This window comes from Lupinus angustifolius, chromosome LG09 (genome assembly GCF_001865875.1).
Source record: "Lupinus angustifolius cultivar Tanjil chromosome LG09, LupAngTanjil_v1.0, whole genome shotgun sequence".
In the NCBI taxonomy this organism is placed as follows: domain Eukaryota; kingdom Viridiplantae; phylum Streptophyta; class Magnoliopsida; order Fabales; family Fabaceae; genus Lupinus; species Lupinus angustifolius.
In genome coordinates, this window is record NC_032017.1 from 16,761,211 (window position 1) to 16,784,475 (window position 23,265).

Consider the following 23,265-nt stretch of genomic DNA (forward strand, 5'->3'; position numbering starts at 1 on the left):
ACTTAATATGTTTTTTAAAGTCTTTGATTTTTTGGTCTTATAAAAAATATTGGTCAAACTCTCTGTCTACTTTTATTATATTATTTAGATCTTATTAAACACTAATATGCCAAGTATCAAATTTAGAAGTCCAATATAAAATAATGATCAAATCTAAAAGAAAGTGACATATATCACAAAATAATACTTTATTAATGATTAATTTACAAATAATATATGTTACTTTTTTGTAGGTATGAAAATTAATAAGAGAATATAGCATGATTCTAACTTCTAAGATATTACCTTAAAAAGAAACATTAATATGAAGGGTATTCAAATTTTGAGAAATTCCTAATTTGCTACCTCTTGCCTTTTTCTACCTCTCAACTTTAATTCTTGTTATTTGAGATTTATATATGTTCATTACATAATACCTAGCTATCTTTACTAAGCATGATGACCCATGGAAAATACTTTATTGAGATTATTGGCCCATATAAAAATAAAAAATGTTTTCTTTTATTTATGTATTGTAAAAAATGAGTACACCTTAGTGTCATGATTATGACATCAAAAAGAACCAGGAAGGTAAAATATGCTAATCAATAAATTCATTAAAAATAAGAGAACATATGACACACTCATGAAACTCTAAAAATGGGTTAATTGACAATTGATTTGTTATGAAGAGAACTTGGGTAATTGATAACAATCATATTGAAGAATAGTGATAATTATTGTATCAGTTCTAAGGCATTAATAAAGGAAGGTACAATTTAAAGCACCATTGTAATCTGATACATAAGATTCTCTACTGTACATAAAACAACTCGGTCATATTTATTGGTTTAATACCTTAGAAGCAGCATAAAAAACACTTGGCAACAAAATATTACTTGAGTATCCTTCAAATTCTGACTTTACTATACAAAGGTGCATCTTTTTTTTTTATCAGAACAAGAAAAGGATATGAGGGTCTTGAACAGGTAAATAAGTTTCATGGGTATAAAACCATTTCACTTATCAGCATTGATTCCGAAAATTCGGACCTTGTGCATATTGGGAAACTTTGCAACAACAAGCACAATCACTGCAAGGGTGTTGAAGAAGAGCAATGGATGTTGATAATCAGTTGTGTGAGAAGCTATCAAGTACCTAACAAGGACAAAACAACAACATTGAAATATTAAATAATAATTGACTTCTAAATCACATACACTCTCAAGATGATGAATCACATTGCCAAAGCTTATTATGGAAGTCTCCAGCAGAACTAGAATCATAGAGAAGCTGCAGATAAAAGTGATTGATTGAACTTTTTCCATATAAAGTGATTGCTTTACTTTAAAATTTTGAAGCTTTCTACTAACTTTAAAACCAAAACGTGTACACATTCTTGATCTAGATCAGGTACCATCAACTTCATGATTTTAGTAGGAAATAAGGAGGGAGGGTCTTAAAATGAATAGGTCAGGCATGCATGAGACTCTCACCTAGTGAGGTCTGGGGATGGTAGATACAAGCAGTCTTACCATCACAAGCGAAAAGGTTGTTTCTAGCATTTATACCCATGACCTCCAGGTCACATGGCAAACAACATTACCATTGCGTTGAGGCTCACGCTTAAGGTCTTTATGACAATGTGCTTTAGTTTATATGCTAACCAATGAAGTATTTTCCATTTGATATCCAAAATGCTGGTATTTTCAAGAATATCATCCAAGCAACAAATCTGAGATGGTACACGGTCATCTTGTTTGGCCTCTCTTCGGTTGGGGCTCGCTACACAGTTTGTTCATTTCTATTTTGTGCCTTTGTTAGGGGGAAAAATCTTATCCTCCTCATCTGTACTCTTTTCAACATATCTAATAATGTTTCTTCTATCAAAATATTCTTCTGGAAGAACTAAGCACCTCTAGATCTTCAAAGTAGAAGTCAGGACTCAGGAAGCCATGTGGATTATCCCCAAAAGAAAGAAGATAACAGATCGAGTCAAACCCAAGACACCATGAAAAAGTCATTTTAAGATAACTTAATAAGAACATAGTTTTCGGCCACCATAGAATGTTAAAATCGATCTAGTGTGAAGTAGGTTTAAAAAGAAATTCAAACAATCTAGGTTTTCAGAAACCGGGTCGTGTGCAGCCCGACCTTTTAATCGGTGCACATCTATTACTGTTTATATAACAAGTCTGCATATGAAAAAATCATATTCGCAGATTAACCCTGTGATTAGGAACAGACACACTTTTAAAATGAACATTGATTCGAAGTCCAAATATAAAAATGCTAGCTAGCAAATTGAATAACTTACAGCACCAAGGGAACAACTGTGAGAAACTTCCTGTTCCGAGTGAGCTGTTTTCCATTGTCTACCTGCTCCCACCATGTCAATCTATTGTAGATGCCCTGGTCATCTGCAAATGGAGTTCCTTTCTTCCAGTGGAAAAAGTGATAGGTAACCTGATCGACACAACATAATCAATCAAGGCACATAGAGAGATCAACTTATTTTCAATAATCAGTTATGGCTTTCCATTGATTCACCTACATAAGTCGCAGCTAAAGTTGCAAAAACAAGAACTTGAATACTGCTTGTAAATAATCTAAGGAAAATGACAGATATAGGAACAACAACTGAAACAAGATCAACTACTAGTTCATAATTGACAAACAATATTGATTTGGAGCAAAGAAATGCCCTGCATGGCTGCACATCACCTAAACAAAGTAATAAATGAGCAAACATTAATTGCCTTAGTATTACGTTTAACTAAGACAGATAATAACACATTCACCACCCCCAAAAAACGAAAGCAGTAAAAGAAAATTAAACAAGACACAGAATATGTTCCTTTCTTACCATTCAATTGTGATAAATAGTAGGTTCTATGTCAAAACAAAATCAAACAAATTAATGTTATACTTTAGAAGGGCTGGCTAAACCTTAAAAGGCATGGCATACTTCTAAAGTTAAACATAAGAGAAGCAAGAAAGAAAATGATGAACGTTCCAAGGAAGAGGGAAACTATGAAAAGCACAGAAAATTAAAATCAAACATAGTTCAAAAACTTGGCAATCAATTGAACTATAGAGGAAGCAAAAGCAAATTCTCTAACTGCCTCAATGCTCTGGAGAGTGTACACCTGATAAAGTAGTTATTTTTTGGATAGAATATCGAGGAAGTTTAAAATTTGGCAGGTGAGAAGCCAATTATGTAAATACACTAATAACTGGTTAATTTTTAATAGCTTCATTCTCAGCAACATCTACTGCCTCGTTTTGATGAGCTCTGCTTTTTTAAGAAAAGAAAAAAGGTAAATGCGAGTAATAGATGGAAAAGATCATGAGAATGACAAAAGGACTAATGGGGTCGGTTAACTTTTTTTTAAATTATATATTGGCTTTTATATAATCTTTTTTAATAAACATATATAATGTCTCGAGCATCCTAAGGTAGCTTATCCCAAAGCCAACCACATTATTTTCTGTGTAATACCTGAAAATAACTTCCTAGCCATGGAGAACAATAACTAGATCATAGAGGAGAAATAGTGAATTGCTAGTAACGTAAACTAGGAATGGGGCCCGAAACTCCACTCTTGGTAAACGAAAACTGAGGCAAATTACAGGAGCACTATTTACTTTCAATTATGATTTTGCAAGGCGACAAAGAGACTGATAGAAGAGTCCATAGCGAGCCATCATCACTACGAAGACGTGTCATACCTCTAATTTACACATGTCATAGAACTCCACTCACTCTCTCACTCTTAATTTTTCTGAACATATGTAACTAAAAAGTGCAGTGATTCTGCCATTCGACACTCAATAGCGTCACGCCAACACACTACGACACTGAAACGCTTTTCCCCACGCTGACTCGCTGTTCACCATGAAAAGTGTTGAATAGTGTGATTCAACGCTTGAACTCAAGCTTTTGATTACCTTGTCCACTACAATTAGCTCCCTTCCTGTTACATTCAGTCTTTCATCTTACAAAGCTAATGAGACACCGAACTCCAAAGCTCAACCATTAATTACAATTAAAACCGACCAATCGCCCCTTTTCATGACCCATTGACCAACCAATAACCTACTTACCTGAAACCAAAATCAACAAATGTCTATGACGTAAAACACAACGTCAAGGGTGTCCCTCCTGGCAGGATACCCCTCCAATAACCCTAGAGACTCCGATAGGGCGACAGAGTACTCCTCTTACACAAGTTTCTGTATATTCTCCGAATTGGGAAAGTAATCAATCTTGAATAATCATCAAAGCTATCTAACAGTTTACACTCCAAACAATTCGTTGACCCAATAAAGACAATCATAATAAAAAGTTAATCTTATCCCAAACGCTTAGAATAACATAAAATACAAAACGGTATAAAATCTCTAAAAAGGGTAGTAATAAAACAATCTCAATCCTTAAACCAATGATAAACACATATACCCAACCTGTATCAGTTAAAAAAATAGCACACCCTAAAAGCATTAACATGGTTCCATATTGGTAATAAGATAACATCAAATAAGGCATAAAAAAGAAGGTAAATCAAAATCAAATACCCTGAATCAAATTAACAATTTAAAAACCATAACATAAATATAAATTAAAAAAGGGTATGATGGAATAAGAAGATACAGCAAAATGGGCGAGATTGACGGTGGTCCAAGCAATCCCAGCGGAACAACCAAAAACGGAGAGAACAAGGATCCATGAGAAGAAGAGAATGAGGATATAAGTGGTCCAAACCCCTGGGTACGTGAACCACTCTGTGTTCCTATTCAGATCCGGTGGTGGCACCGCTTTCACATACAGATTTGCCATAACACCCTTTTGATTTTTTATGCTAAAGGTTCAAACTTTAACCGAAGATTCGTGTTTTGATGATCGTGGATCTTATGGGGTTGGCTCAAAATTAAAATTCCAAAACCCGGAACCAAAAACACCAAACTTTCTCAATCTCTCTTTTATTCTCTCTCCTTCTCTTTCTATCTGTGCCTGGTTATCAAATATCCCAATGATGGAAAATGAAAAACTAAAAATTGTTTGCTAGGGAAATAACATTAATAGAAAAAATTAATTCAGATAGGAAGAAAAAAAGCTAAAACTATGTCGTTTGGATGTTATTGATTTGGTTTTTCAGGATATTTATCAAGTATTTCATTTGTTGAGAAGTTTGGAACAGATTTTGACTGAAGTTGTTGTTTTAAAATTTGGACCACACATAAAATACAAGAAATAAAATGGAAAATAAGATGGACCACACATCAATTGGTGGATAAAATAGAATAAATAAAGAAACAAATACTCCCAAAATGTTTCTTTTTTTGGTATATACAACCAAAATGTTAGGTTGTAAATTTTTTGAATTTGTTTCTTTGTTAACTAATGAATGATCATATATTTATACAATAAAGTTGCAAATTTTAGTATAAAAGTTTAAGAAAAGTAATATCTCTATATTTTAAGGACAGGTAAGTCATTAATTTTTGTAAAAATATTATAAGATTGCTAGTTGATTAAATGGCAAAAAGTATTTTATATTATTTTAGTTGAAAAAATCATAGATGTCAAATATCCAAACATCATTCTAGTATTAATGTCAAATATAAAAGTGGTATCCTACCCTGAACTCACCTGGCTTGAAAAATTGAATATATCTTCTCTAACTATACTCAAACCTAGCACACATGACACATATACCTTAAAGTTGAACTTGAGTTTCTCTTTGGCCACAAGTGTTTTAGATTGAAGGACACTGCCTTCTTTGTTATGGGACACCATACTTCTATTCCCCTTTTCCCTAAACCATGAGTAGACTTTAGGATTTTGTGAGGACAATGTGTAAAAACTTATGAGCATTTATTTAAAATTTCCATTTTTTATTTTCCTCATAAATGGCAATTACATAATAATAAACATAGATCATGACTATGCAAATATGAAAATCAACATGTGGTCTCCTTGAGAATTTGGATTTTGCTCAGCTTCTAGACATCGACCCAAATATTTTTAGACATGTAATACTACACTACTTATTGAATTGTTTTTTCGGGTTTCCTATTGGGTTCGGGTTACTCAAAACCTAATTGGTTTGAGATAATATTGTTAATTTCAACTCCGCTCACTTCAAGTTTGGGATTGAGTAAGCAAAAATCCAGCCCAACCTACCTTGTTGTCATTCCTAATCTTACTTATAGATTTGATGGAATGCACATTGCTTTTGTCAGGGAGTTTAGTGGGTCCCAAGTAAAAGAAATGGCAAAAAATGATTTATTATATTGATTAATGTTATATGTCTGACTATATTCTCCTACTATTCATTCTACTCATAAGAAAATTCTACTCATAAGAAAGTGATAAATGTTAATTATAAATCAATCATTAATAAATAAAATATCAACTTGTGGTATATAACTATATATCAAAAATTAGACACAATTAATATTTAGGATTGGGTAGGAGCAAACATGACCCGACAAGCTAATTTTGGTGAATTGTCTTCACAAGATTTTATTTTTAACATTATGAGTTATTCAGTTAATAACTTACTTGTGTAATGTTTAAGGATCATGGAATTTTGAAGGATTTGATTCAGAAGTCTATGAATGGGACAGTGGCAAGTAGCAAAGTTCTTATTTTTATGTATTTCTCTACATGTTTAAGCCTGCATAGCTGTTTTATTAACTTAGCAAAATGTCTAAGTTAATACATTGTTGTTTCATTGTCTTAATGGTTGCAGTTTTCTCTTAATTGTAGGAATTAAAACAATATCCCACCTTGAGAGTAGAACTTGGAAGTGCAGCTGTTGAATCATTGGAGAGGATGAGAGAAGAAAGTAAGAAAGCGACTCTGCTGTTGGTAGACATGGAAAGTGGTTATTTGACTGTTGAATTTTTTCGCAAACTTCCCCAAGACGCGGAGAAAGGAGGAAATCCAACTCACTCACTATTTGACAGATATAATGATGCTTATCTTCGTCGAATTGGTAAGTAGTTGAATTTAGCTAAGAATTACACCCCACGTGTTCACATTTTATGTCTTATAGCTCTACCAAGTGAGTTACGCATACATGACTTATTTAATCTTAATGGAATAATTCAAATAAGAAAGAAGTCCAGTAATAGCCTATGATAGTTGTGTTCATCATATTAAGTACATTACCCAACATATGTTCATGAAATTTGAAGCATTGTTTCCCTCATTCTTTCCTTTACTGATATTCTTTGAAATACAACAGCCACTACTGTCTTGTCCTATGTGAACATGGTATGCAGCGGCCTGAGGCATACTATTCCCAAATCTGTAGTTTATTGCCAAGTGCGTGAGGCTAAGCGCAGCTTACTTGATCATTTCTTTACAGAGTTGGGGAAAAGGGAGGTGAGCTTTTCTTTAATTTTTTTCTTCAGCAATACAATAGCCATGTTTCGAGTATGAGCCTCGGCTTAAATATAAGGTTGTTCACCATGTGATCTGAATGTTATGTATTCAAATCCTGAATACATTTTTTGTTTGTGAGAGTAAGACTATTTATTGTACATGCATTCTCCCCATACCATATTAAGAAGGAGCCTCATATATTGAGCCACTTTTTTAATACAATAGTCATGTTTTGCATGTTCTTCATCTCACATATTGATTTTGCAGGGAAAACAACTAGCTTCATTGCTAAATGAGGATCCTGCAATCATGCAGCGACGAACGAACCTTTCAAAGAGGCTAGAGCTATACAGAAGTGCACTATCAGAAATTGAGGCAGTTGCATGGGATAAATAGGAAGCACCGGTGCTATTTCTCAGAGTTTGAATTTTAGTTTTATGGGGACAATTTTTATTTTCTTTCTAATTCATGATACAATTCTTTATACGTTGACAAAGNGATGAGGATAAGAGGAGGACAAGAATGAGGACGAGAATGAGGATGAGGATTAGGATTAGGATGAGTATGAGGATAGGTTCGAGATGAAGATGAGGATGAGGAAGAGGATAGGATGAGGATGAGGATGGGGATGGGGATGAGGATGAGGATGAGGATAGGAGGAGGATGAGAATGAGGATAGGATGAAGAGGAGGATGAGGATGAGGAAAAGGAAAGGATGAGGACAAGATTGAGAATGAGGATAGGATGAGGATGAGGATGAGGAGGAGGATAGGATCCAAGCAACAAATCTGAGATGGTACACGATCATCTTTTTTGGCCTCTCTTTGGTTGGTGCTCGCTACATAGTTTGTTCGTTTTTATTTTGTGCCTTTGTTAGGAAAAAAAATCGTATCCTCCTCATTTGTACTCTTTTCAACACATATCTAAGAATGTTTCTTCTAACAAAACGTTTTTCTGGAAGAACTAAGCACCTCTAGATCTTTAAAGTAGAAGTCAGGAAGCCAAGTGGATTGTCCCCAAAAGAAAGAAGATAACAGATCAAGTCAAGCCCAAGACACCATGGAAAATTCATTTTAAGATATCATAATAAGGATATAGGTTTGGGCCACCATAGAATGTTAAAATCGATCCAGTCTGAAGTCGTTATAAAAAGAACTAAAAAATCTAGGTTTTCAGAAACCAGGTCTTGTGCAGCCCGACCTGCATAAACAAACTTTTAACCGGTGCTCATCTATTGTTGTTTATATAACAAGTCTGCATATCAAAAAATCATATTCACAGCTTAACCTAGTTATTAGTAACAGACACACTTTTAAAATGAACAGTGATTCGAAGTCGAAATATAAAAATGCTAGCTTGCAAGTTGAATAACTTCCAGCAAGACATTATCAGTTTGACCTATGGGCTATAGAGTAATGGATCCCTTGTTGTGATAAAGTGATATTTTTGTATTAAAGAGCATCTCCATTCATACATTTTTTAGCAATTTTTATTGAATATCTTCATTCATTTGTTGATTTTTATTTATTAAGAATAATCCTTAAAGCCTATAGGTGTGCCACAAGTGAATTTGGATCCTCTCCATTACCGGAGAATCTATTACCATGTTGATATCATGACACGTGGCAAAAATAAAAATCCAATAGTCTTAATTTTAACTCATTTTTCAATAAAATAAATTATAACTATTGTTTCCCCTTAAAATCCAGTACTGGACTCTCCAGTACTGGAGAGGAGTTGGACTCGCCACAAGTGTGCTGCACATTGTCCAAAGTTAATGAAGGCTCCAAATATTGTTTATTTAAGCGGAGAAAATCTCATAAAAATGTGCTCTCTAATTAGTACTATCATTAAATATGAAAAAAAAGTATATATTATATTCTCATGAAGCCTCTATTATTCAAAATTTATTGTATAAATATTACATAATTAAATTATTTGATATCCGAGTTTGGTATAATTAAGGTAGGGGCTAAATTTTTTCTCACTCCAAGTCTACAAAATCTCAAGATACCCCTGACAAAAACATTCTTAGGCTTATACCTATAAGAAAATGTGGGGCCCAAATATAAAGGAGAATAGAAAAACCATTTGTTATTATAAAAGATAAAAGTGTGAGTAAGTTATGAGATTCAAATAAAAAAATAATATTTGTTATTTTGAAAAAACTAAATATTATTCTTACATGTTAGAAGAAAATAATAAATTATAAAATAATTTTCCAGCTGCTCTTACATGTCAGAAGAAAAATGATTCCTATTAAATTTGTCTATAATAACTAATTAGCAAATTATTAACATTTAATACATATTATTTTTACATGTATACGGAACGATTCATAAATTGATTCTGCAGAGAATATATCATATTTCTTAGATGAAAAATAATGTTAGTGCACAACTAATTAACACCAATATCATCCACAACCACGTTTCAAAATTAAAAAGTCACAACCATACTATAGTATATAATCTCTTAAATGAGTCTCTTATTATTTAAGTAACTTGCCTAATTTTTCATTTCATTCATACAACTTCACAAAATTTCTTAAATATAATTTACAACTCGCCCTACCCATACAGTTTGCACATTTTCTTTTTTCTCTTTACTTTTAGTATACTTAGTGATCATATTCTTAGTTCAATATCCACTATGTTTATACACATTCTCTAGGCAAGAATAACATGGATATGCAGTCAAAAGTTGATGAATTTTTTTGGGAATATTTACCTCTTCCCATTCAACATAAGAAGTGTGATTTTGGTCCTTCTATTTTATTTTGATCACTTTTAGTCCTCATGTTTCCAACTTGTGCATTTAGTCCTTCTATTCATCTTCAACTATTTAAGTCACAAAACTTAAGTAGATAGTACATTCCCACTTGATGTAGAAGTAGGGTGCTAATATGATTATGTATTCATATTAGAGAAAAAGATATATACACCGGTAGTACAAATGTTTTTTATATTGTCACTACATTATTCCTCATTGGTTTTTAGTCATTATTGACTTTTAAATAAAAGTATTGTAAATGAATGGTGAATAATGCACTGACTATATATAAATTTTTACACTGTCAGTATACACATTTTACACTCTTCATATTAATATTTTTTAGTATAACCAATGGTATTATTTACTTTTTTTGTAAGGAACTAATCCTACTGAGTTAATTTCTGGGATCAAGTGAGGCCTTATCATCCTATTAATACTTATTATAGTATTTTAGTTTTATTATTTTAATAATTAACAAAGTCTAAAGGCCAAATAACAATTTATTACCTACATAGGCAAATTTTGCAACTTAATTGGAATAAAGGCACTAATAATGTCTAAGTTGAAGAGTTGAGTGCCAAAAGGAATCAAAATAAATGGGGAATTAAAGTCACACCATTATATAAAAGATTAGTATAGACACAAATTTACAATTAGGACTTAAATACCGAAGTTGTTAATTTCGAAGAAGTGAAGGTAAAAAATTAGAAATAAATGAACGAGAAAAAAGAAGGTTGGTTGTTATGTTTACGTAATAACGGGAAAGGTGACGAACTTTTCAAAGGAACAAACATTGAAAATTTCAACTTGGAACAAGTTACCTTTTTCTTCTTCTTCTGATTCTTCATTTCCAGTTTTCAGCATAATCACCGAGTGAGGTCGAATTATGGAGAATCTGATACAATTGGTGAATAAAATACAAAGAGCATGCACCGCCCTCGGTGATCACGGTGAAGAATCTGCATTGCCCACTCTCTGGGACGCTCTTCCCTCCATCGCCGTCGTCGGTGGCCAGGTCTCCTTATCTTACATTATCCATTTTATATTTCATGTTTTCCTAACCTTTTATTTTAATTCATTCCTATTATGTCCGAACATATGATATAACATTATCGCGTCGTTCTGTGTAGCCGATCTTACCTATTGAGATTTATGCTTGATTATTGTTGTTGTTACGTTAATAAATTTATTGATATTGCAGAGCTCTGGAAAATCTTCAGTTTTGGAGAGTATTGTTGGAAAGGATTTTTTACCTCGTGGATCTGGTAATTAATTTAGTTTGTTAATGCCTATTGCCATCATTAGCCTATTACTATATGAATGTATGTAATGTACTGAATATATGGTATGAACTTGTGGATAGTAAACCTGTCACTGTCTTTTATGTAGGGATTGTTACACGGCGTCCTCTTGTTTTGCAACTTCATAAGATTGATGAAGGGAGAGAATATGGTGAATTTATGCACCTTCCAAAGAAGAAATTCACTGATTTTGGTATCATATCTGTCTACACACTTTTCTCACACTAATAGCATTATGTGTATTGCACTTAACATCAGTCTAGTAGCAACTAACTTTATCTGGTTTCTTAACAAATATTGATCATAATGATGTGTAGAAGTGTGTGTTAATTTTTGTGTGTCAAATGTTGATGATGATAATATAATGACTTGTAGTAGTTTGTATTAACCAAGGAAGATTACATTGATATCCCTTGGCTTTTAATCATACTTGATATCCTTCTTTTTTCAAAAGCTATACTTACATTTCCTTAAGAAAGGTCCATATGATTTAATCACTTCTCCATAGGGGATAAGTGTAATAATGATTGAATCTTAAAGAATGAGTGTAGTTTTTAAAACAATGAAACTACTGAGTGTAATTAATCTAAACCTTAGTTGTGACTAATGAAGTTTCTCCTGTTAAAAATTTCTGAATTTATGATCTTTATTTTGCCTGCTCTTAGCTGCTCTTAGGCAGGAGATCGCCGATGAGACCGATAGAGAAACAGGTCGCTCCAAGGGTATTTCTTCAGTTCCCATCCATCTGAGTATCTACTCCCCTCATGGTGAGATATAAATATTAGCAAGTAAATATTATTTTATCTATAGGTTGTGAGAATTAAGACCATGCATAGCTCAGTCATTTTCTAAGTTTTAACTTTTTAGGTTACATTTCATTTCATATTATCATCTTGTTGACTACTGTTTCTATATTTTTATTAATCACTGCTTACTTGCATAATACAATGATGCATAGTGCATAAGTTTTTTTATTTTGGATGTTGCTATTTAAGTCAAATAATTTAAATAATGATGAGTAACAAAAATAACTAGAGTTCAGTAGCAACAAGGCTTATCTTTCACTTCCGTATACTTACACTCTTGTCCCATGAGACATTTTCCAGATAGACAATATTTTGGTGGTGGGAAATAATTCCTTCTCCACATAGAGCTTCTTTGTGTTTGCTATTACTGTTTTTAAATTCAATGTAAATATTTAAGCACCCATTCATGCATTGAATATTTTAACTTTTCAGTTGTAAATCTTACATTGGTTGATCTTCCCGGGCTTACAAAAGTTGCCGTCGGTGAGTTTCTAGATTGAATTTTTGCTTTGCCGTTAAAGATAAAATTAAATTTCCAAGTACAATTTCATCATAAATACAGAGTAATGGCATAATGTTGTTGGGGTATTGCAGAGGGTCAACCTGATAGCATTGTGCAAGACATCGAAAATATGGTTCGGGCCTTTATCGAAAAGGTAATTATTCTTATATACAACAAGTGAGTGCAAGCTTGCATAAGTTGCATGCATACATCCAGGAAAGGTTTGATGCATATGGGAACATATTTGTTTGCTATGAGGTTTAGAGAAGTTAAATGCAATGATTATATCAAGTTTTGTATAAAAACATTTGCTTAATGCTCATGACATTATATTCAATTTCAGCCATTCATACCGGTGGCTATAAAAAGCTCGTCTAACTCTAAAAATAGATAAATCCTTCTACTATGATTTATTTATTTATTTAGATGAATGAGCACCTATGGTACAAGCTAAACTTCCATAGCATGACATCACTGAATGCAATACTTAAAGCTATCACTTATTGCAGCCAAATTGCATTATTTTGGCAATATCTCCTGCCAATCAAGATATTGCTACCTCAGATGCAATTAAGATTTCCCGTGAAGTAGACCCTAAAGGTATGATGCTGAACATAATTTGTTTTTGTTTTTTATATAGTATTGGAGCTGAGGAAATGTGTATACGAAGTTAGCTGTATTAAGTAATTTCATAAGTTAGCTAAAGCTTAAAGACTTGAACTATAGATGATAAAATTAAAATTGTAGGAAGGCTTGCAACATATTTTTCTATTGGGCCTCTTTGATCAATAAATTATCATATCTACATAGAACGCCAATTACAATTTTCCTTGATACACAATGATTGGCATTAAGATGGGTAAATTCAACTTGATTGAACACCAAGTTATGTGACTGAGATTCTAAGCAATTATTTTCTTCAGACTTCAGAGATGTATTGAGTATTTTCTTCACAATCTTTTCATGGTTTGAACTTTGAAGTTATAACTTATGAGAAGATGGTAAGACTTCTTGATGAATTTTCTGAGACATGGTAGCTTTGTTTCTTAAAGTTTATACCGTTGGTTATTTATTGAGCATATTCAAATTTTTGGTCACTTTCATGCTTCTTGATTGTGAATGATTCAATGTCAGTATATCTTGGCCTTTATATAAGGAGACAACTCAAATATTTTCAAGATTAGTTTACTAGTGATTGGATTAAATTGTAGCTTAAGATCAATTGTTTTTCAAGCATTATGGCTTATCAAAATTTTCAGGTGAAAGGACATTTGGAGTTTTGACAAAGATTGATCTTATGGACAAGGGTACTGATGCAGTTGATGTAAGCATTCTCTTCCCCTTCTCAAATACAGAAATAGTATGCTGCAGTGGAAGGTTTACATCATGCAAAATTATTTCCTTCATGTCCTCGAGTCGACGTTTCGGTATGGGAAGAGTTATTTTGTAATCACATAAAAGCAGTATAAGCTAAGATTGTAGTATACACATAAACTTAAAATTATATGGTAGAAATGTGGCGGAAAATCTTTTTTTTCCTTATGTGTAAGCATCATGCTACTTAATGGAATGGAAGATGGGAATAATATCATCTTGCACTTGTTTAATGAGATTTATGTTTTGGCTTATATTTTCCCTTACATGTCTTAACATCAGTAATTAAATTTTAGAATCACACAATCAACTGTTTCCCTATTGGTAAAACTTCCTTGTTTCACCTTTTCTTCTTGTAAGCTTAAATTACTAGATTCAAATTTGTCGAGTTCATGAAGTGACTTTCCACTTAATGTTTTCTCTCTTCTGTTCCCTTTTCTAGATGCTTGAAGGGAGAGCATATAAGCTAAATTTCCCTTGGATTGGTGTTGTTAACCGCTCTCAAGCTGATATCAATAAAAATGTTGATATGATTGCTGCTCGGCGTAGAGAGAATGAATATTTTGCTAGCACACCAGAATATAGACATCTTGCTAGCAGAATGGGCTCTGTGCATCTAGGAAAGGTGCTATCTAAGGTATGCTGAATTGCCAACCTCTTCCTGATGTAATACTTGAAATTTTAATGACATTGATTTTGGAGGTACTATCATATTGCTGAGTTGATTAAAGTCCTTTTCTTTTATTGTTTTATCAAATATGGTTTTAAATTTTCAGCATTTGGAATCTGTCATCAAGTCTCGGATCCCTAGCCTTCAGTCACTTATTAGCAAGACTATTATTGACTTGGAGTCCGAACTTAGCCGTATTGGGAAACCGATTGCTGCTGATACTGGAGTAAGCTAATTCCTCCAACTCTTCACCCATACCCTCCCTAACAAGTAACAACTAAAGAAATAAGAAGATTTTTAATTTGCAAATTTTTTACAAGTGCAAACTGCTCTTCACATATAGGTTGTCCTGTTTTTTTTGTTGGTTTGTTTCCACACCTCACTGCCTACCATTTGCATTTACAAGTGCATGAATAATTAATGTTCTTTCTCCATTTTCAGGGGAAGTTGTACGTGGTAATGGAAATCTGTCGAACTTTTGATCAGATATTTAAAGATCATCTTGATGGCATGTATGTCCGTTTCCCCTGTTGTGTAGTCTATATAACAAATTAAAATGCAATTCTTCCATTCAGACAGATCCATTTTGATCTTGGAAGTGATTGAATGTATACAGACGTCCTGGCGGTGAGAAAATTTACCAAGTATTTGACAATCAATTTCCAGCAGCTCTAAAAAGACTGCAGTTTGATAAACATCTGTCACTGGACACTGTGCGAAAGCTAATAACTGAAGCAGATGGATATCAACCTCATCTCATCGCTCCCGAGCAAGGATATCGTCGCCTTATTGAATCTTGCTTAGTATCGATTAGGGGCCCTGCTGAAGCAGCTGTAGATACGGTATATATTTATGCACAAAAAACAGTGATTATTTTTCAAAGAAATGCATTTTGGAACATGTTCCTTTAAAGAAACTATGTGTGACAAATCTGTATTTATCTCTAAAATTTTAGTCTGGACTACTTATTATAAGACAAAGATGAAGCTAATTTTGGAGAATTGTCTTCAGAAGATTTTAGTTTTAGCGTTATGAGTTATTCAGTTAATAACTTACTTGTCTAATGTTTCAGGTTCATGGAATTTTGAAGGATTTGATTCAGAAATCTATGAATGGGACAGTGGCAAGTAGCAAAATTCTTATTTTTATGTATTTCTCTACATGTTTAAGCCTGCATAGCTGTTTTATTAACTTAGCAAAATGTCTAAGTTAATACATTGTTGTTTCATTGTCTTAATGGTTGCAGTTTTCTCTTAATTGTAGGAATTAAAACAATATCCCACCTTGAGAGTAGAACTTGGAAGTGCAGCTGTTGAATCATTGGAGAGGATGAGAGAAGAAAGTAAGAAAGCGACTCTGCTGTTGGTAGACATGGAAAGTGGTTATTTGACTGTTGAATTTTTTCGCAAACTTCCCCAAGACGCGGAGAAAGGAGGAAATCCAACTCACTCACTATTTGACAGATATAATGATGCTTATCTTCGTCGAATTGGTAAGTAGTTGAATTTAGCTAAGAATTACACCCCACGTGTTCACATTTTATGTCTTATAGCTCTACCAAGTGAGTTACGCATACATGACTTATTTAATCTTAATGGAATAATTCAAATAAGAAAGAAGTCCAGTAATAGCCTATGATAGTTGTGTTCATCATATTAAGTACATTACCCAACATATGTTCATGAAATTTGAAGCATTGTTTCCCTCATTCTTTCCTTTACTGATATTCTTTGAAATACAACAGCCACTACTGTCTTGTCCTATGTGAACATGGTATGCAGCGGCCTGAGGCATACTATTCCCAAATCTGTAGTTTATTGCCAAGTGCGTGAGGCTAAGCGCAGCTTACTTGATCATTTCTTTACAGAGTTGGGGAAAAGGGAGGTGAGCTTTTCTTTAATTTTTTTCTTCAGCAATACAATAGCCATGTTTCGAGTATGAGCCTCGGCTTAAATATAAGGTTGTTCACCATGTGATCTGAATGTTATGTATTCAAATCCTGAATACATTTTTTGTTTGTGAGAGTAAGACTATTTATTGTACATGCATTCTCCCCATACCATATTAAGAAGGAGCCTCATATATTGAGCCACTTTTTTAATACAATAGTCATGTTTTGCATGTTCTTCATCTCACATATTGATTTTGCAGGGAAAACAACTAGCTTCATTGCTAAATGAGGATCCTGCAATCATGCAGCGACGAACGAACCTTTCAAAGAGGCTAGAGCTATACAGAAGTGCACTATCAGAAATTGAGGCAGTTGCATGGGATAAATAGGAAGCACTGGTGCTATTTCTCAGAGTTTGAATTTTAGTTTTATGGGGACAATTTTTATTTTCTTTCTAATTCATGATACAATTCTTTATACGTTGACAAAGAGTAAAATTTTAAATCAAATATTTTAATATTTTAGTAAAAGTCAAAATAGTTTTGGTTAAGTGAGTGTTATAAAACATGTTAAATAAAATTTATTTGATATAAAATTTTACTCTTTTAAAATATGAGTTCAAAATTTATTTGATTTAAAAGAGTAAATATGAGTTCAAAATTTTAATATTTTTTGATATGCATGTAGAAACCTCCAAAATATGTGTTGTCATCTTTAGGTTCGATTCGTCCCTACCATTTTAAGTATAATGGATGCAAATGGGATGAACAGCGAATCCCTTTAAGGATACTTTGGAAAACCTTAATGTGTTTTGCACCAACACACCAAACATATCTTTCGATAGTAGTTTACAAATCTATGTTTCCTACACTTCTCTCATGCATTAGAGAAATGTAGGATGATTTCTTAGATGAGAAATTTCTGATCTTCGGATGTCATATTATGACTTGAAGTTTCTCTATTTATAGAGAAATAAAGGCCACTTGGTGAAAAGAAACACTTTTGGGTTTCTACACTAAATCACGAATAGTCATATACAAAAACGGTTCACTTCTTATTTGAATGAGTTCTGTAGCTTAGTGGTAAAGTACATTGTTTGGTAAGTAACACATCTTTGGCTCGAATCATATTATCATTATGTTTCATATATTATGAAACCAAAATATGTATATACGCGTTATGTGAATTCAGATATTTTGGAAATATCTCTGACAGATGGTGCTCAGGTCTCTTCTTCCATTATCTATCTATTATTTCATCTTACATTATCCATTTTATATATAAATTCATTTTTCCTAAGATATAATTTTGATGCATTCTAGTTATATTTAGACATGATTTATGACATTGCATGGTATAGTTTGATGTGTTTAGTTGAGTGAAATTAAGATTTTATTGTTGTTATTTTAATTATTTATTTATGTTGCAGAGTCCCTGGAAATCTTCAGTTTTGGAGAGTCCCTGGAAATCTTGTTTCATGCTCTATTGTGCGTGTCTAAGATGTTTTTTGAAGTTTTCTAACATCCTCGTTATTATTATCAGCGGGTCAACCAGGTAGAATTGTGCATGACATCGACAGTATGGTTTGGGCATTTATCTTAAGGGTTTGTTTGCGAGTTTGGAGGGGAAGGAAGGGAAAGGGAAGGCTTGAGAGCCATCTCATAAGTGTATTTCATGCCTTCCAAGCCTTCCCCTTTCCTCCATTGCCCTCCAAAAACCAACTCGCAAACAGACCCTAAAGGTACTTATTTTTATATACAACAAGGTGTATTCAAGCTTGCATATATTGCACGCATACATCCATGTAAGGTTTGATGCCTATTACTATTAGCCTATTCTTGTATGAATATATGTTATGTACTGTGTATATATGAACTTGTGGTTAGTAATACTGGTTTTTTTTACGCATTGTCACACTACGCCCTCTTATTTTGGAACTTCATAAGATTGATGAAGGGCGATAATATGCTTAATTTATGCACCATCCAAAGAAGAAATTTATTGATTTTGGGATCATACCTGTCTACACACTTTTCTCCCACTAAAAGCATTATGTGTATTGCACTTAACGTCAGTCTAGTAGCAACTAACTTTAGCTGGTTTTTGAACAAATGTTGATTATAATGATGTGTAGAAGTCTGTGTTAATTTTTGTGTCAAATGTTGGCGATGATAATATCATGACTTGCAGGAGTTTGTAACTTGTATTAACCAAGGAAAATTACATTGATATCCCTTGGCTTAATCAAAATTGATATATCCTTTTTCCTTTAAAAGCTACACACATTTTCTATAGAGTTCAATATAATTTCGACCACCTCTCTTGAATGGATAAATCATAAGTGTAATAATAATTGAATCTTCAAGAACTAGTGTACCTTTTGAAACATTGAAAGTAATTAGTCTAAACTTTAGATGTGGCTTACGAAGTTTCTCGTGTTAAATTTATGAATTTATGATCTTTATGTTGTATGCTCTGTAGCTACTGTTAGGCAGGATATAAGTGATTTGAACAATAGAGAAATAGGTCGCTCCAAGGATATTTCTTCAATCCCTCAAGGTGAGATATAAACATTAACAAGTAAATATCATTTTATTTATCAGGTTGTGAGAACTTTAAGACTGTGCATAATTCATATAGTTTTTAAGTTTTAACTTATCAGTAGAACTTAACTACCAAGAGAGCAAATTACAGGGTTGTGAATAATAAACAAAGAAAAGAAGATGAGCAAAGCTCTAAATATTTTTCATAATCCACAACAGCCAATAGGTTTTAAATACAATAGAAACCCTACTTAGAATACTAGTCATACACTTGGCATTATCTTACTTAATATGTTTTTAATAAAGTAGGAAAATAAACATAATTAAATAAAACTTAGTAAGTAACATAATCATTCATCCATCCTGGAACAATTCTGGCCCTTTTTGAATTAAGCCCAATTGGGAGTCATCCATATTGGAGACTGGGTCCAGCGACCTATCAATACCTGACCCATTGAGAGCAACCTTGTCCTCTAAGTTGATAATTGAATTTAGACCCGGAGTAGAATTTGATGAATTGGTTTGAGGACCTGTGTTGATTGAAGAGTGAGTTGTTGTTGAGAATGGATGATAATCTCCACGTGCCAAATCAGGATTGGAAGGAATGAATTGCATTGTATTGTGATAAGTTGGACCATTGTTAGTTGAATTTGCAATGGCTGTTGAAATGAGATAAGAACATGGACGTGACACATTTGGATTGGAAGGGATGGATTGCATTGAGGGATAAGGATTCCCTTCAATCTCCAATGGCTGGAAGCCCACGTGAATAGAGTGATGTGGCTCCGTTTGGTTGGTGGATTTGGCCGGTTCTGTAGGGATATTTTGTGGGTTTGACATTGTTTATTTGTTTTGGGCAGTGAACCCCTTGGAAACCAGAATGAGTATTAAAGTTATGTGGAGTCCGTGTAATTTGAATTGGAGTCCCCAAAAAAATATCTTAATTTATTTTTAAGTTATGGATCTTTTATGAGTACTTTCAAACACATATTTCAACACTTTAACTTCTTTTTTCTTTTGTTCCCAACTATAGCACTATGACCTCCTTTCTATTTCTTTCTTTTGCTATGGTACTAGTAACCTTGTCTCCATTAACTTTTTTATTTAGCCAATGAACTCATTTCGTCCATTTCATTTTGTAGCGAGGCTGAAGAGATTCCGTCGGAGGTGTACCCTAGAAGAGTCGAAGCTTTGATACATGAAATATTGTCTACTTGAAAAATAACTAGAGTTCAGTAGCAAGCATTATCTTTCCAACAACCAAAATATTGTGTACTTGAAAAATGTCTCATGGGACAAGAGTGTAAGTATATGAAATATTTTCTTCCTCACATACGGTTTCTTTGTGTTTGCTATTTTTTTAAATTCAATGAAATTATTTTAGCATCCATTTCATGCGTTGAATTTTTTAACTATTCACTTGTAAATCTTACACTGGTTGACCTTCCGGGACATACAAAAGTTGCCGTCAGTGTGTATCTAGGTTTGATTTTTTTTGCTGTTAGAGATAAAATTAAATTTCCAAGTACAATTTCATTTTGAGTATAGAGTAATGGCATAATGATGCCTGGGGTATTGCTGAGCAATACATCGAATATATGGTGCGGGCCTTTATCAAAAACGTAATTGATGTATATGGGAACATATTTGTTTGTTATGAGTTTTAGAGATTTCAAGTGCAACCATTATAAAAAGATATGTATTAATACAATTGGTGTTGAGGAAATGTGACATAGGAAGTTTGGTGTCTTAAGTAATTTCATAAGTTATTTAAAGCTAAGTCTGGAACTGTAGATGATAAAAATAAAGTTGTAGGAAGGCTTGCAACATCGTTTTCTAATTGTCCTCTTTGATCATTAAATTCTCTTATCCACATGCCGGTTACATTTTTTCTTGATATACAATGATTGGCATTAAGATATGTATATTCATCTTGGTTGAATATCATATTATGTGACTGAGTTTCGAAGCAGTTATTTTCTTCACTTAAAGTGGTGTAGTGAGAATTAAAAATACATGTTTGAATTAAAAATAAATGTTTCACAACTTTTTCATTGTTTGAACTTTCAAGTAATAACATGTAAGCAGATGGTTAGTCGAGTGAATCGACATCATTTACATGCTAGGGAGAGTCTGCAATCTAAACTAATTACATATGCATTCATTAATTATAAAGTAAAGTCGTCTAAAGATTCTTTCTGGTGTTGGGATCTCCTGTTGTTGCTGGAGCACTTTGAGTACCCCGGAAAGCAGAACCAATCTCGATGATCGGAATGTTGTGTGCTGAACTCGATGTTTGGATGCTTAAAGAAACGTGGTTATTGTTGCGGTAAATTCCTTTCCGCAACAAATAATAACCCATTCCTAACACAACTAGAAATATTCATATTGCACATATATGTGGAAGTAGGCCTTTTCCAAGATATGCAGCAACACATTTTGTTGCTGAATCATAAATGTTGCCGCACGAACTAGACTGTCCCAATCTCAAAAGCAATGTTGATAACTTTGTCTCCCATAATGTGTGCGAATAGAGGAAACGTCATCCATGTGACATATTTTCCGTAAGGGTAAATACTTTTCATGACGTCGTCTTGAAAATATAAATTCTCGTCCAAAACATTTTCCACTAATTTTAGGGAACCGGTTGTGAAGAGGATGAAGAAAGTGAGCTTCCGCTGAAGTTGTTACTGGTCCACAATGTGAGTGCTCAAGATTTTCATTGCACATACTGAAATAACGATTGTGATCAAGATTGTCATTATGGTGATAACAATCTTGACTATTTGGGGTACTGTGGTGATGCGAATGCTCCACATCTTCAAAGTAAGAGTGAGAATGGTGCCAAAGCATATGTAAGCAATCAATAGCATCAATTTGCATACCTCTATCATTTTCTTAAAATAAAAAATGGAAAATTGTGAGTTACAAACAAAATTTAAATACGTAGAACATTGAGGGAAACAAGTTTGTGTTGTTTTCTAACTATAGATTATGTGGATATTAAGGCTTAAGACTATATATTATTTTCACAACTTTTTCATTGTTTGAACTTTCAAGTAATAACATGTAAGCAGGTCGTTAGTCGAGTGAATCGACATCATTTACATGCTAGGGAGAGTCTGCAATCTAAACTAACTACATATGCATTCATTAATTATAAAGTAAAGTCGTCTAAAGATTCTTTCTGGTGTTGGAATCTCCTGTTGTTGCTGGAGCACTTTGAGTACCCCAGGAACTAGAACCAATCTCGATGGACGGAATGTTGTGTGCTGAACTCGATGTTCGGATGCTCAAAGCTACGTGGTTATTGTTGCGGTAAATTCCTTTCCGCAACAAATAATAACTCATTCCCAACACAACTAGAAATAATCATATTGCAATTATATGTGGAAATATGCCTTTTCCAAGATATGCAGCAACACATTTTGTTGCTGAATTGTAAATGTTGTCGCACGAACTGGACTATCCCAGTCTCGAAAGGAAGGTTGATAACTTTGCCTCCCGTAATGTGTGCGAGTAGAGTAAATCTCATCCGTGCAGCATATTTGGCGCAAGGGTAAATACTTTTCATGACGTCGTCTTGAAAATATAAATTTTCGTCCACAACCTTTTCCACTAATTTTAGGGAACCGGTTGCGAAGAGGACGAAGAAAGTGAGCTTCAGCTGAAGCTATTTCTGGTCTACGATGTGAGTGCTCAAGATTTTCATTGCACATAGTGAAATAACGATTGTGATCAAGATTGTCATTATGGTAATAAAATCTTGACTATTTAGGGTACTGTGGTGATGGGAATGCTCCACATCTTCATAGTAAGAGTGAGAATAGTGCCGAAGCATATGTAAGCAATCAATAGCATCAATTTGCATACCTCTCTCATTTTCTTAAAATATAAAATGGAAAATTGTGAGTTACAAACAGAATTTAAATACATAGAATTTAACTATAGATTATGTGGATATTAAGGCTTAAGACTATATATTCTTTTCACAACTTTTTCATTGTTTGAACTTTCAAATAATAACA

The 23,265-nt window shown here is 33.3% G+C and overlaps 3 protein-coding genes across 4 annotated transcripts; 2 read left to right on the plus strand and 1 right to left on the minus strand.

Annotated features, from left to right (window-relative positions):
• Positions 739-5,044, minus strand: LOC109357239 (ORM1-like protein 3). Its single transcript, XM_019601051.1, has 3 exons — positions 4,634-5,044; positions 2,297-2,445; positions 739-1,137 (listed from the first exon to the last, which is right to left on the minus strand). The coding sequence occupies exons 1-3, from the start codon at positions 4,817-4,819 to the stop codon at positions 999-1,001; spliced, it is 474 nt and encodes a 157-aa protein (XP_019456596.1). The 5' UTR covers positions 4,820-5,044; the 3' UTR covers positions 739-998.
• On the plus strand, positions 6,543-7,866 carry LOC109355834 (dynamin-related protein 1B-like). The gene is made up of 4 exons (XM_019599070.1): positions 6,543-6,614; positions 6,755-6,983; positions 7,236-7,375; positions 7,643-7,866. The coding sequence occupies exons 1-4, from the start codon at positions 6,555-6,557 to the stop codon at positions 7,769-7,771; spliced, it is 558 nt and encodes a 185-aa protein (XP_019454615.1). The 5' UTR covers positions 6,543-6,554; the 3' UTR covers positions 7,772-7,866.
• On the plus strand, positions 10,875-17,086 carry LOC109355833 (dynamin-related protein 1B-like). Of its 2 annotated transcripts, XM_019599068.1 has the most exons (16): positions 10,875-11,165; positions 11,352-11,415; positions 11,540-11,644; positions 12,117-12,218; positions 12,690-12,740; positions 12,852-12,913; positions 13,269-13,359; positions 14,019-14,083; positions 14,576-14,770; positions 14,910-15,029; positions 15,245-15,315; positions 15,420-15,645; positions 15,876-15,926; positions 16,067-16,295; positions 16,548-16,687; positions 16,955-17,086. In XM_019599068.1, the coding sequence occupies exons 1-16, from the start codon at positions 11,037-11,039 to the stop codon at positions 17,081-17,083; spliced, it is 1,830 nt and encodes a 609-aa protein (XP_019454613.1). In that variant the 5' UTR covers positions 10,875-11,036; the 3' UTR covers positions 17,084-17,086. The 2 variants fall into 2 exon arrangements, with proteins under 2 accessions (XP_019454613.1, XP_019454614.1); XM_019599069.1 differs by lacking the exon at positions 12,690-12,740.